The following is a 15,326-nucleotide window of genomic DNA, read 5'->3' as shown; positions in this document are numbered from 1 at the left end:
GGGTTCTAGGTGTGCGCCGCAGAGTGTAAGTGCTTGTTGGGCTGTGTTGGGATGGCCGGTGCGCGCGTGTGTTGGTGGCGCCCGGTGGTGGAGCACGCACGCGGTTAATCAGCTGCGGTGTTGCGCGTGTGTTTGAATGGCGAGTGGCACCTGCGAGTGTGTGCGAGCAGATCGGTGGCCAGGCCGCGCGATCCGAGAACGGCGCCCGCCACCAGTTTCGCTTTCGGCGATGATGAGTTGAGGCACTGTGCGCTAGACACAACTAAACCCCGAACCGAGAACCCGTTCTGGGGGCGGCAGTGCGCTCGTTGCCTCGGTACAGATCGGTCATTCGGACCCGCGGCCCGGTCCCTTCGCGTGGTTTCGCCTTTCCGCTCCGCTAGCCTGTGTGCTCCGAAAGAGGTATCAGTTGTGCAAAGAAAAGCGAGAAAATGGAAGCGATTCCACAAATGTTGCGATAAAACAAAGTGATAAAGTGTCCCCGGATCGGCCGGAGGAGGATGTTTGCTTTGCAACCCGAAACCCGATACATCTCCGATAACACGTGTTGGTGGGCGTCGATGGACAGTGGCACCGTGCTAAGCGCCGATCCCCGAGCGCAGGACGTAGAAAAGGCCAAATTACCCAATTATTGTTTTTTGGCCACTGCAAAAAATTGCCAGCCGTGCAACGATAAGTAGAGTGAATCGCATTCGCTCCGTACGCTGCTGTTGCGCCTTTGTGCTGTTTGAAGAAACATTGAACTTGTGTGTCAAAAGGCACGTAATTTGGCACCACAGTTTAGGGTGGCCCAATTCAGTTTATTTCATGCACAGACACACACACGGCCACACTCGATTAGGTAATTGCAAAACAGACTACATTTCGTAGCCCAGTCCACAGATAGTCCAGCTTCCATCGCAGCTCCGGCAAACTCAGCATGACGGTCGGAAGCCACAAAGTGGAGTTTTTGCATGATGCCATTCCGTGAGCCAAGTGCCGAATGTTGCTTATCATGTGGGTAAAAACACATACGCACACACGCAGATCATATTTCGAATGCGAATTTCATGTCGAGTGCGAGCATGACTTTTTGAGCGGCTCCTCGCTGTTGCGGGTATTTAAATCCAGCGTTTCGTACGCACGCGCCGCAAGATGGCAATAAAAATGGCAACCGAATGGTCAGACGGGTCAGAGTTAACCTAAGCCACCTAGCCGGTCGGGGGGACATCGAGTCAAGAGTTTCGCAAATCGGCCCCAACCAGACCCTCTGTCTCTATGAAGCCGCCGAAGACGTGGTTACGGTGGATGAAGAACCATCGAAGAATGATCCGTGTGGGAATGCTTTTCGGGTGCAGTTTATAATTTGAACCATTCGCAAGTCCCGACAGACCCCCTGCTTCGACAACAATTTCTTTTTGAGCAAAACATTGTTTCTCTCCATTCGACAGTGCTCGCCGAAGAAAGTGTCCAATTCTTATCGACGGTTCCCTGTAAAGAAGGGGAAGAAGCGAAATGTTGTGATACGATCCGGCGACCGCTACTCCACTCTATCATCACGATCATTACCTTTCAGCCTACGTAGTGCGGATCGGCCTACCTTCTGTCTAAATATCTCTTTTCTGGGGCGCAACCGTAGTGCAACCGGGCGGTAGTGTTTTATAACCGTGTTCATCGTGTCCTCTCTAACCTGTGCATTCAGCAGCCGCAAGACCAGCAGCCATTAAATCGGCTAATAAGCTCTCGTAAGGTAAGTACAATGTTTCGGCCTCAAAAAGGGGGGAGAAGCGAAAAAAAGAACCGTTTCTTGTCCCAATGACGCGCGACGAAGGAGCTAGTATAAAGGTCACCGCTAGTGACGCCTAGTGACTTGCAGCGGAAATACAGACCAAACGACGGACAGCCGGCAACACTAAAAAAAACGCCATCCTCCGTCACCTGGTGGACAAAGTTGCTACAAAGTGTGGCATTTTGGTAACGCCGGGCCTCTCCTTCGACAGCCATAAACTTCTAAAAATAATACCGTTCCCCCATCGAATTTCCATCACACGACCAGAGCGTAAAGCGGCCGATGACCTATCAGAGCGTTAGAAGTTGAACACGAGACGCGAGACTAAGGTTCTTATTTATTTAATTATCATTGCCAGCACGGACAGAGCCCAAACTTTCGGGGTTTGCTCGGTATCCGTACCTAATAGCGTGAGGTGAAAACTTAAAATGGCCAACACGTAAAGGGATGCTTTTTTACCGCCTCACGCAGCCCAAGAAACCATGAGTAATTGCTACATTCTTCCAGTGCAAGTTGTGCAATTTACGCCACGCGCAGACACAGGAAATGAGTGCCAGCGGTATAAGCCGGCCACACTCGAAACGATAAGCCCCTCAATCAATCTGCACCGGGAAACGAAACGACACGTTCGTGCGCTACAGATTAGAACTCTCGCGCCGGCCAAGAGGCGCCGAGCGATTGCGCCAAAGCTGTTTGCCAAAGCTGACACTTTCTTTCTTGATTCCGGTTCGGTGTCGATAATGGCGCCAGCACTCGTGCCCGGGGGGGAGTTTCGAAAAGTGTCCAATCTAGTCCGGGCTACACTTTGAAGAGGAACGTAGCCACTACTTCCCGAAGCACGTCATTCTGCGCAACCTGCGTTTGCGTCACTGCTTTGAGGGGTGGATTGGAAGTCCTTCGAAGGTGAAACGCCAGACACTGGCGGTTCCCGGATGTGGGTAATTATTTGCAATGATCATACATTTATTTGATGAAGAATTTTTAGATGAAACATACCCTGGTTGCCAATGGCGAGGATCGCGAAATCTGCTAAATCGAAACCCGAAGCCGACCGATCCTCTCGGCCCGTGTTTCGGAAGAAGCATAATCTGAGATCGAGGAGGGTCTTGCGGCGCCAGACCGGAGGTGAAACCCATTGTATCGGGTGACGGAACCGTCGACGACGGGAAAACGAATAAATTGAAACTCGTTAAAACCGGATGGAGCCGCCCGAACCCATTGTCCGCGGTGGCCGCGCGCGCCGGGAGGAACGTTCTTGCGCGGTGGTTCTTATCTTCCCATCATACCGTATCGCCGGTAGGTCGGAAACAAACACACGCCGATGATATAATCGATGATGGGCCCGGCCCGCCCTGCCAGTGTCATGTGTTCGAACACGTTTTCTTGCCTTCCTTCAAGTATCCCTCATCGGCTCACGGGAGCCACATGCAAATCGGTGGCTGTGGCAAGCCCTGAGTGGGGCCATTCAGGTGAAGTGAAGTGCTTGCCTCTGCCCCAGGCCGGCGCATCTTCAGCACACCCGAGTGCTCACATAACCGGTGGCCTAGCCGAGCACACCTTCGGCCCCGCCAGTCGCGGTAGTGCGTAAGTCGATAGTTCCTTCTTCTTCGTCTTCGGACCAGCAAGCGATTATCGAATCGCTGGTAACGCAGAAGAACGTGTCGATCGGGGGGGAGCACTGGGCCACATGCTTGAACCTCATTCTTCGGAACGCAACCATTGCCAGAGCCGACGTATGTTGCTGGTGGCCCCCCGGTGCTACCGATTACGGTGTGGGCATACTTTTGTGGTAAGTCGATCGTTATTTCCTCGATGCGGACAGGTGACCAGAAGACACTTACATACGGTTGCGATACGGTCCGCAGGTTGCTGTTGCTTCACACCGAATCCACGATCGGCATACACGGCAATGGATTAAATGGTTAGCCACCGACAGGTGCCGAAAATAAAATCCTTCTGATAGAATCGGCGGTTGAAGGACTCTCAGCCCCAAAGCCGGCGCCATAGAGTTTCCGGTTGTCCAGCCACGGCTTACCAGGTCTCATTTGTCATCTTCGCGGATCGCAAAAGTTATAAATAACCTACGTGTCAACCCGATAGGCCACGATCACACGGCTGGACCACAACTGGCTGACCGCGAGTCCCACTGGTCAATGTTTATCGATTTATTTTGGGTACGTGCGATTGCTAAACCGCACATCATCGTTCGTTTGCCTCAGGGCCGTTTGGCGCAAGGCGCAAGATGCGATGTGTAAGAGAAGCCTCGATAAGCTTAAAACGTCCGATCGCTCCGTCGATCGCCGTTCGCCACCATCTCCCGAAACCCGATCTCCATACAGCCTTCGGGCCGGCATTAGCATATCCCATGGAGGGCGCAGCTCTAAAAAAAGTTGTCCGATTGTCTTGTGAAGTAAAGACGGGCGTGCTGATCCGGACGAGGAAAGTGTCGTCCAGAGACGACCAACTACTGGGGGGGGACGTGATGTTCTGTTCACCTTTCGGGTTTTCGAAAACCGGACGGGCGGAACTGGGGATCCGGCTGCAGGTCCGAGATGTTCAACAGGCGATGCGCCTGGGACGCGAGATCCTTCAAGGCGAACTACTTCCTGATGCCATCGAACCATCGAAGGTGGACCATAAAATCTGAATACATAAACGCTGTTTTTTCGCCCCTCGCCTTCCCGGCCGTAAAAATGGCCGTCTCGGGTGACATAGTTTTGTGTATAATGTTTTAACGATCAAACCGAATGGGTCAATGTCATAGTTTTCGGAATGGTTACACTAATTCGCTTTCATTCGCTTCAAGAGGAACCAACTTCATCTTTTACAGTCTATTCGTTCGTCCAGCGCGCATAATACGCCTCGGGTACGCAAGCATTGTATCGGGCGTTGCGCAACTGGGCGCGATCGCGACACCGTTAGGTTGGTCGAACCGGAACGACCTCGTTTACCTTGACAGTGACTTTTCCAGTGGCTCGGTGCAAGATGTCAACTATGGCGCTGAGTGGCCCTAGCGATTAGTGCACTCTAATCCCATCGTTGGCCTCGGCACGTGAAGTGCGAAGCGGTTACCGCCCAACCGTAAGCCTGGTGTCGTCTGAAGTGGATCGAAACGGTGTAGTACACCCAAATAGTAATCAAGCACTCCGCCAGCCATGAAAAGGCGCGATTGTCGAGTGCCAATGCCGGGCGCCAAACAATGTTTCATCCAGCCCAGTCCAGTGTCAACGTGTTGTGGACCGCAACTGTTTCCTTTTTTTCGTTGGCGAGGTTACATCCCCGCGCAGGTTGTCCACCCCTTTTTGGTGGAGCCACCTGTACCCTAGCGATCGCCCTGGGAGTAACAATCGGCTGGTCTATTGTTTGTAATCGTCACCATGTAAACCAGACAGCTGCGGGTGCCAACTTGTTCATCCTCAACAATGAGTGCGTGATGGGGCGGTGATGATGGGGACACAAGCTACCCTATAAATTAGGAACCCCTGATGCACCGCCAGCTCAATAGTGGTCCAAACCAACGTGTGAATTGGACAATTTACGGTCAAAGCGGAGATGGAGGTGAAGCAGTTTCTAGGTCATCCGTGGCACAATTGTTTGTGCAGGAGCCTGTCCATACGACCACTGGGTACGCCAGTGGCGAAAAGAACTTGCTCCATTGATCTTGAAATGAAATGAACGCCATGCGCAATGATATTCTCGGCTTGGCGCACATTCGGCACTGGACTTCCTTCATAAGGCGCGACCGACCTTATTTTTTCGTAAGTCGCATCGCATATCCATTGGCCATCGAATGCTAATAAACCACCACCGGGCAGGATATGTCCATACCGGGCTCACCATCGACATGGTAATTTGGGCCTAATTCAAAAGGAAATGAACAAATGTGAAAATCCAATTTGAGGCTTTCCTTTGCGCTCCGTCGCCCCGGCCAACCACGACGAGAACCCGACACCCGGCGACGACGCCGCAACTACTTGTGAGTGGCCCAAAAAGCTCGACCCAATCAATCAGCCACCGACCTTGCCGTGGCTAATGGTGTGCCTGCTTTGGGGTGTCGTCCATTGTCGTAACCTATTCGATTTAGGATTAAGACCTTCGAGTCTGGATATCCTCGGGGTCTCAAAATAGTTTTTGGAAGTTCCCCGGGCCGAGTGGGGCTGAGTGTGTATTGGGCGTTTAAAGAAAATTCACTTCAACGAGTCGTGACGTTTGAAGGTCTCAGAAGCTTTTTGCCATTTCCACGGCGGGCCGGCTCTTCTACAGGTTGTTGAACACGGTGTACCAATCGATCCAATAATTACCCTTCGGTGGTCGGGAAAAGGTTATAGAAATAATTTATTTGTTTCGGCCGGTGTCAACTTAAACTTTTGCATTCAAGTTGCAGCACTGTCAAGGTTCGAACTGAGGCTCATGGGAAACGATAAATCGAACTACGAAAGAATACCTAGCGATTAATAGTAGAACGAATAAGAATAAGAACTATAGGTCCCTAGAAAGTCTCACTGAAGTGGACTGGAGCATCAAAGCTCTATTCCACATGGGCATTAAATTGATAACCACTGCCTAGCCGAGCTGGGCGAGGGAAATTGCATCGCATCTAATTGGATCATTTTCGCGGCGTGCGAAAATCGCCAACCGATAACCTTGTACGTAACCGATCAATGCAACGTGGCCGTATCACGTAGCTGTTGAAGGCAAACCATAGGCCCAGCCGCAGCCGCGAAGGATGAATCTTGATCAATGTCGTGCGCTTCCCTTCGTGCGCATAGCTGGCTGGCCGAGCTTTGCACAATCCGGATGTACTGTGCCAGTGCCAACCGACTATCATCGGCGGCAGCGATGATGATGGTTATGGGAGGTTCAGGGAACTCTGTTCTCCTTGAACCAACGACAACCGTGATCTTGGTCCGACCGATCGCCATTGACGCCAAGGGAAGGTACACTGTGGGAAAGGCAGTGAAATGGTAGTGAAGGCAGCCAAGGATAATCGGTGGAAGCGAAGTAAATGACGAAACGAGCGAATGAGAGAGAGAGAGAGAGAGACTGGACACGCATGAAGAACGCGGAGCGGAGAAACAACACCGAAACCGCACATCAACAATGAAACTGAAAGCGCGCCGGTGCCTTCCGGTGGCCGCCGGTATACGCACGCGTACCGCCTATCTCATAATGACCTCCGCCGGCGGCGGACACTGGAAGATGCTGTACTTTTACCGGATGTTCTGCTTCTCCTCGCTCACGCTTGCCGCTTCATTGCCTTCGTTTGCGTCAGAGATTTAGGTTTTTTTTTTCACCCATTGACCGTAGCCATTAAAAGTTTTCCGGAGCCTCACGAAAGCTCACGACGATCGTCTCATAGACTGTGTATATAACGCGGCCCGGTTCAAATTAAATAGATCCGTTCTGTAAATGCAATTACACCGCGGCTCGAGGGCCGCGCACGGTGATGAAGAAGGTCCCATGACGAGATCTGACGCCTGGCGATGGATGATGTTTTATGCCGGCTGCTTCAAGGAAGTTTTATATCCGTGTACTGGAACGATTAAAATTGCATTAGTCCGTGGGGATGTTTTTTAAAAAAACCGATGTTGTTAAACATCAGTAAATTTCGTAAAAGACTGTACTGTTGAATGATCGACAAGGAGATCATTGCCATGATTTAATCTTTTTTTAAATTTAACATGATGTAGACATTGTTGAGTAATTGGCATGAACATTTCGAAGTAGTTTTTGGGACACTAATTAGGTCTCATATGATTCAAGAGTGCTTTTATAATATTTTTTATTAAAATTAGAAAAAACTCGATCGCGAAGGGCAAAGTCGACCATCGAATAAATTAAGGAATATCAGTACGACTTTAGTACGATCAGTGCGATCAGTACGTGTTTCTTTTTCCGAATTGTCTAGCTACTCATCGGAATTCATGGCTTGGCCAGAGTTCAATGTTGCGTTGACGGGGGGGGCAACCTTTGAAGCTAGCTGCGGTCTACAAAAACACATCGATTTTAAGTCTCTTACACGTTCTCCCGTCTCGTAGTTTCCGACATGGCAGCAGGTATCGATTCCATTGCGTCCGATGATCGAAAACACGACCCCTACCCTCCCCATTGGGAACCGATTCCGCGAGCGATCGTGAGTCACGTGTAAATAAATCATACAGAACGCCGCTTGAAGCTACTAGCCCTTAGAGTGATCGCTTCTGAATCGGCTGAAATCGGTCTTGAAATCGAAACACTTCGCCAAGATCGGTGTGCGAGGTTGTGAGATGAAAACAGAAGCAATAACCTCACGGGTTCCACCGACATTTTCCGTCCTCTCGAGGAGAACGATCCGCCGTCTGCAGTTGATCGATTGTAGCCGCGCGAGATCGCGTCATAATTGCAGTCAAGACGAGTGCGAGACGCGTGAGAACCACATTGTGCTCCGACCCGCGCGAGGGAAGAAGATTCGTGATGACCTCTGCCAAGTTCACCAATCAGCATTGTGGTGCCATCGGGACCTTCACCAAAAAGCTTCACCCATCGCTCCGCCAGCCGGCAGACGACAGGAAGTCCAACCGTCGAGGCTTGCGGGTAGCTTGTTTTAAAGGTGAGCTGAATAAATGCGCTCATTAGCAACATAGCTCATCAGCGCTTGTGAAGGCTTCGGATGGTCACGGTTCCCAGGTTCGAGTGCCTCGGCGCGACCTGCAACTCGGAAGGCATCGCAATTGAAGCAATCAGCCGGTTTCGGTACCGTGTGTCTAGCCGCCAGTGCTCAAATCAAACACCCGTTGGCTGGTCATCCGCGCCGGCCGAGAATTGTGTCTAATTGAGTCCCATTTAGATAGTTTATGGATTCTCGAAGTCATTCCTTTCCCGCGCGGATGGATCGCGAACGTTTGATTTATTGGTCCGTTCGGTTAAAAGGTTCCCCACTGGTTCCGTTCCGAGCTGGGCATTCGTTTTGAATGAAATAGCACTGCCGTGCAACGTGCCTCGGGTTGCGGTGCAAATCAAACCGCAATGAGAGGTGAGCACACGCGTCAATTTGCCAATTGGATTTTGGACATATTTTCCAATTTTCCAATAATTGTCCCTGAATGTTCCTCTTCGGCACGCTGTTCGTTGTTATGAAAGCTTAATTAAAAGCAGTGCAGTGGTAAAATGGGAATGCTTTAAATCTTCCGACGTCAAATCTCCGAGGATAGGGCATTTTACATGTGAGCTGGCTGTCGGTTACCGCCTTCCGTTGGTGGTGGCCGGCGTCGATCCGAAGATCATCATCGAGCTAATGAATCGTCATCCCGGTTACTTAAAAGTCTGCACCACCGTACGGCATGGCGATGGCGGATCGTTAGCGACTAATCGTTAAGTAATTGTTTCTGTAATCGATCCTTCACTAATCGGCTCGGGTTTACCTCACGTTTTCCGCCTCACGGCGGCGGCGGCAGCGGCGGTAGGTACATGACACACAAACCATCATCGGGCCACCGGCAGTGAGGGAGAAAATAGCAAAAGAAAAAAAAACAGTACATTGTTACCCCACCCGTCCGGGGGAGGGTCCTAAAACATGACACGTAGTTCGGCAGCGACGACCAGCGTTCGTTCGCAACTAATGAATAAGTAAGTAACGGTTAGGGGCGGCCGGGTTATGCAACCCGGGGCCAAAAGCGCGCCCCGAAGCGCGGTGTGATCAGAAATCGTGCATCGTGAATTGCATTCGCCCCAGAGTGCAAAAAAAGGGCACCCATCTTCATAACTCACCCGACACCCGATCGAGCCGACCGCGATCGATTGTTCCGCTTTTGGGCGGGGGACGGGTGACCCAATTTTCCCGTGCCGAGGGCCGCCGTACGAAAGTGAGTTTTCTAGCACCGGACGCGAAAGCTTTCGTTTTCGGCAACCAGTGGACATCGCATGGCGTACTTCTCACGCAAAGCACGTGCGCCGAAGCGCACGTTGGCCAACGCGCAGTGTGTGTGGCCGGCCACGAAAAATCACAAGCCGCCCGGTAATCAGTGGACACGTTTGATTGTTTCTGTTTTGTTTTTGTTACCGCGCAAGAAAAGCGCACTTCCCGGCTTCATTGTCCCGGGGTGAGCGAGTCCATGGCGTGCCCGGTCTGGCTTTCGTCATCAATCATTCCGCGGTTGCTCTGAACGATGCGGCGATCTTACCGGAAATTAGGCTCCGTGTGGTCCCACCGGTTGCGATTGGTCTTTTTACCTTCGATTTCGCTCTTGCCACTTGGTTCCGCTTCCTGGACCTGCACTTGATGACATCGATTACGTCACGTAGCGCCAGCCCGCGTTTCGATCGCAGAAAGATAATGATTTGGTCTTCGATACAGGAAATCAGAGAATGAAAATCATCGTCCATACTTTTGTGGTTTGCGATAGAAACAGATAAAGATTGTCGAAGATAAAAATAAGATGACCCTCAGCGGGGCCACAACGGACCCAAGTTGGTGAATCGTCTTCCGTCACCCGTAATGATACTTTTTGCACCAAACAGTGACACGGGCATACCTTACCCGAGGGTCAATAGCGGTGGCCCTTGGATTAGCTCAATTTTTCCGCACCTCTGCCACGGTCTAACGACGTTCAGGGCGCATCGTTCCGCGCACGCATCGAGCCGTTCTTCCTTGCCGAGGGCCGAGGCTTAACAGACCGTGGCCAGCGTTTGACATTGGAAAAGCGCGGGGGAAAGGTTGTTATTAAGCCCAAAACTTGCGGACTTCCTGAAGGGCTCGCGCCACGCGTGTACTACTAACCTCAGTCGGGAAGGCCACACAATCGGTGGGGCTAGCGCTGACCCTGGGCTGGGCGCACGCGAGTTGATGATGTTCTACTTTCTGCGCAACACGTGTGACAAGAGCCCCGTGCGCACCGTTTGCCGCTGATCCGTTTGATGGATCGCGTACTCGTCCCGCACTGCCCCCCGGCGGGGATGCTGGGGCTTCGTGACTCTGGGTCTGTATGTGTGGCGAGCAGAAGTCGTCGGTTCTTACATCAGCCGGCTCAGCGTGCGTGCGTTCGTATACACGTATCTAAGTCAAGGCCACCGGAGCAGGTACGTGGGCCATCGTGATGCCACCGGCGACGCTACACGCTAACCCACTAGTGGTTCCGAGCGCCAGATACTGTTCATTGGGATGCTATCGTTGACGGAGTAGTAGGTTCGAAGGTTCTTCCAAATCCGACATAATTGATGAGTGACACAACGGTGACAGCGCGTTCCGACGTGATTCAAGATTTGTGCTTCAAGACGTGTCACGAACGATCTTGCGGATTTCTTGGGTTACAATCGAAACAAAGCAATTCATTCCACACAGTAATCTGAGTACCGCCTTTCAATGTGACTATCCATTGAATGATCGAACTCATGGAACAACATTTACTCATGTAAAATAGCTACTTCCTTAAGTTACTATTTGATGTCCATATTTATGTTTTAACCCTGCTCTAACTATACCCTTATTATTCGATTCGTGCCTTGAAACTGCTCAGATAAGATCCAAATTGATCAAGGATGTTTAGTTCTGTGTCCCTCCTTGCGATTCCTTTGTATTGTGTTCTTTGTCCGCATTCCCGATAAGACATAATTTATTTATTTATTAATTTAAGCAGCAAGATTACCGTGGGTTCGATCTCCGCATTAAGCTCGGCCTTTTTCGACTAGCGACCATCAACCCATTCTCACCACACTCAATCTGAAGCAAATCAGATGAAGCAGAACTAAGTTTCCATGTTGCGCGAATGGCGGATTTCAGGAAAAATAATAGCTTCTTCTCGGGCCACCAGGAAGTAGAATGGCCGAGGGAAGGATCATATTTCACTTGGCAAAGAAGCGCGAGCATCAGTGGCTTAGACCGCTGAGTTCTCGCACACCGTGGCCCACGGTGGCCACTTCTTGCGTCATTTCGGTGATGATTTTCCGCGGTACAGGCTCGCGGTCCATTTTGCGGTGTCAGCCGAGCGTGAAATATCATACCAGGTGCAAGGTGCTAACTACCTCGCCAAACAGTCCGCCCAACGAACCCGCCGGGTGTGTCATTGACTTCTGGACTCTGGGTCTGGGAGCGTCTTTTTGGGATGTTTACTCTTAAAAAGGAAAGGATGACGGTTAATTTGAGGCGGGACAAATTGGACCAAACCCAATTCGGAACGTTGAAGAAGAAGAAAAGCAGCACTCAGGAAGAAACATTAATTTCAGTCATCGAACTAGGGCCTTCAGATAGCTATTCGGATAGCTCAATCCATTGCATTCAACCCGTGTGTGGCCGTGTGTGGTGCAACTCCGGCTGTCGGTCCCTTCCACACACACAGCTGAGGTTGGCGTGCGCCCTTGGCACCGGTTTAGGGTTTGTTGTGGGGCCACCGAAGAACATGCCGCCGTCGCGCTGCATTGTGGCGCGCTTTCAAAAACCACCTTTGCCGCCGCGTGTACCTCGGGTTTTAGTTTCCGACGGTCTCCCTCCGACGCACCGCGCCCGGTTCGAGCTTCGGTTAGTCGTTTAGGTTGGCCGAGGCCCCTCCACCGGGCTTTTTTCGCCTCCGCGATCGCCGCCGTTTCACAACGTCCCAATCGGGCTTAGTGCCATGTTCGGCCAGCCTCCAAAAACCGCCAATCATCGCTCCGGCCAACGATGCACTTTACCGATCGGCCCGACCGGGGTGCTGGGTTCTGATGCGCACGTTGACCGCTTGATGGCCAACCCCTCGGTGGTGGCTGGGCGGCGCGGCACCCAGCAAAAGGGGAGGCCCGTGCTGGGCCCAAAAGGAGGTGGTTCACCGGTTGCTGGTTGTGTTGCGAAATGTTGTCCCTGTTGCCCTGTACGGACCGAAGAAGTGCGGCACGAAGGCCTTAAGCGCACCGCTCCGAAAATGGCGTCCAACAACACCCGGGCGATGTACGGATCCTCTCAATGGTCACGGCACCAAGGGACGGCTGTGTGACACCTGTGTGACCGAGGGGCTTCTGTTGACCGCCGTTCCGCAAATGTGGCCGGCGTGTAGTGGCGTGGCAGTGATCTTGAACTCGCCAATCGTCTCGGGGCGTTGCGGTTTGCGTAACCACTCGTCGAGTTGGATAATGAGTGTGTAATTTCCTTCGAATTTTTGCTTCTCCCCCAGCCCAGCTGGTCCGAGCTTGTGGACGTCACCGAACGCAGCCACTGGAGACATCGATAATGGAACGTCTGCCGCGCGGCTAGGGCTCCACGATCCGTAGTTCTATACGGAGCAAGGGAACCGGGGCGGGCGCGACAACAAGTGTAAGAGGCTCTAGGTTCGGGCGATTGGCCACTTCGACGCAGGCTCAGCATAATTACTGGGTGGACGAGTTATGACGAAAGCTACAACGCCGGGCCACCACCATGCAGCAGCAGCACCGGGAGTGTACGAAAGGCGAAGGTATGCACCGGTCCCGGTGGCGGGGCTGGTGCTGCTCGTCGCCGGGTTGGTGGTGTGTGGCCTGCCCGACCCCTGCAGCGGCCAGCGCGAGTCACAGCTGCGGCTGGGCAAGGCGGTAAACGTGTTCCTACGCTACGGCTATCTCTCGATATCGATGAAGGTCATCTCGTACAACGACAGCGAGCGCTGGCTGTTCAAGGAGCCGACGAACAACATCTTCAAGGTAGGCTCCAATTACGGCCACGCGGTTGCGGTTGCTCGGTTGCTAATCTTTCCGTTGTCCTGCACACACAGGGACTCGATCTGCTCAAGACGGAAGAGTACGAGGTGAAGCCGGGCATCTTCAACGGTGACTTCCACATGGAGTTCTGCGACAACCGGCGGCAGCTGTTCCAGGCGTACTTCCGCGACTTCCAGATCGAGCGGCTCGACAGCCCGTGGCGGGCGTACACCGAGGGCTGGCACCCGGAGGTGGCGGCCAAGAAGCTAGGCATCCAAAGCAAGTACCTCGAGCGGGACGACTACTGCTACGTTTTGGTGCGCGTGTCCCGCTTCCGGGACAGTGCCCGGTTCGCGAAGCCGATCCCGCCGAACCAGACGCTCGAGCCGGAGGTGTCGCGCAGGGTGCAGAGCGTCAGCGTCGGCGATACGACGTCGGCGGTGCAGTTTATGAACCGCTACGGGACGCACTACATCAATGCGTACGTCACCGGGAACTCGCTCTATCAGGTGTTCGTGTTCAATAAGCGCAACTACGCGCACGTGAAGGAGAAGCTGAAAACACGGGGTGTCCTCGCGCTCTCGCGGGTGGACCTGCACGAGCACTTTGCGCCCTGGTACGTGGAGCACATGGGCAAGATACGGTGCGCCAGTGGGAACGCGACGGTCGAGGCCTGGGCCGCCCGGAAGCTGCGGCTCTCGTACTACGTGTTCACGTACAGCAGCCTACTGAAGCTGCACGGCGACGGGGCGCTGCTGCGGATACTGAGCGAGCTGCTCCAGAACGAGGCCATCCTGCAGCTGGATCTGCGCTCGCTGAGCGTCATCTTCAAGGATCCGGCCAAACGCGCCTGGTACGAGGAGATCCTGGACAACTATCTCAAACTGTGGGAAGTCAACATGTAGCCGTGGTGAGCCGTGTCCTCGGCCTCCCCGACACAGTCGAACACTAGTGTTATCAGTGGCAGACCTAGCGAAGGACGGAAGGCGGCCGTCGGTGCCGCACGTGGCCGCAGCGCTGCTAGTGTGCGTCTGTGAGCGATGCATTTCTGGGTATCGTGCGAAGTCCGGAGTCCACTGTAGACCTGGTGCAAAACGCTACGAAATCCTCCCCGCTGCTCCAGTGATGTGTGCAAGAATGGTGTGAAATGGCCTATCCTTTGTGGCGTGCGACGTGTCTGCAGGGCGTCCGTCAACCCCCCCGAGAAGCCGTGGTGGGACCCGTGGATGATTAGGTGCAAATTTATCGACATAAGGCTAGGTTAAGGGTAGCTGTTAGCGTTGGGACCAGGATGCAAGTGTAACCCACAAACTCACGCGCGCACACACACCCACACAAACACCCTTGAGGCATCCACTACCCACTTCACTACTGTACTACTTCCACATGCTGTGATAGACTTAGCTAATAGAGTGTTTGCCAGGATGGGAGGGATATCGATCAAGCGCGAAACCGATCAAGCGCGAATAGAGATAGAGAACGAGCATACTCTTGTCGGAAAGAGAAGATGTTTGCTTAGTGTTTTAGTTTGTGCCTCGTGTGGAGTACCGGCAGCGTATGGCCACAACGGGCTGCGGGCAACTAGTGTAACAGGACGAGGACCTTGTGCACAGTGCACATGCGAAAGAAGCGCGGCGCATTTCCCAAAAAGGAAGATCGCGCTCATGGCGCTTTAGTGACGAGAAACGTCGATCGTTCGATTTTAAATCAACTAGTGATAGGCATATTTAAGTGGACAGTAAATAAAAAGAACCAAGCTTTAAACGTACGTTGGTTGATTTTGGTTGGTTTTGTAACACGTCGTAAGTAAGCAAAGGGTCGATAATTTCAAAATGATCCACTTTCTATTTATTCACTGTTTCTCGCACGCACTATATACTTTCACTAATATCATCTTTCTACCTTCTCCCATCGCGATATATTCGTTTCTATATGGGACGAA

General features: G+C 52.5%; 1 protein-coding gene across 4 annotated transcripts; it reads left to right on the top strand.

Annotated features, from left to right (window-relative positions):
• The first annotated feature begins 232 nt into the window (after positions 1-232).
• LOC131207756 (torso-like protein) lies at positions 233-15,277 on the top strand. Of its 4 annotated transcripts, none has more exons than XM_058200384.1 (4): positions 233-402; positions 1,619-1,729; positions 12,886-13,387; positions 13,459-15,277. In XM_058200384.1, the coding sequence occupies exons 3-4, from the start codon at positions 13,097-13,099 to the stop codon at positions 14,287-14,289; spliced, it is 1,122 nt and encodes a 373-aa protein (XP_058056367.1). In that variant the 5' UTR covers positions 233-402; positions 1,619-1,729; positions 12,886-13,096; the 3' UTR covers positions 14,290-15,277. The 4 variants fall into 4 exon arrangements, with proteins under 4 accessions (XP_058056367.1, XP_058056365.1, XP_058056364.1 ...); XM_058200382.1 differs by having other exon boundaries at positions 1,556-1,729; XM_058200381.1 differs by having other exon boundaries at positions 1,431-1,729; positions 12,891-13,387.
• The last annotated feature ends 49 nt before the right edge of the window (positions 15,278-15,326 follow it).

Source organism: Anopheles bellator, chromosome 2 (assembly GCF_943735745.2).
Source record: "Anopheles bellator chromosome 2, idAnoBellAS_SP24_06.2, whole genome shotgun sequence".
Taxonomy (NCBI): domain Eukaryota; kingdom Metazoa; phylum Arthropoda; class Insecta; order Diptera; family Culicidae; genus Anopheles; species Anopheles bellator.
Note: the sequence above shows the minus strand (reverse complement) of the source record. Positions and strands in the feature narration are given on the sequence as shown.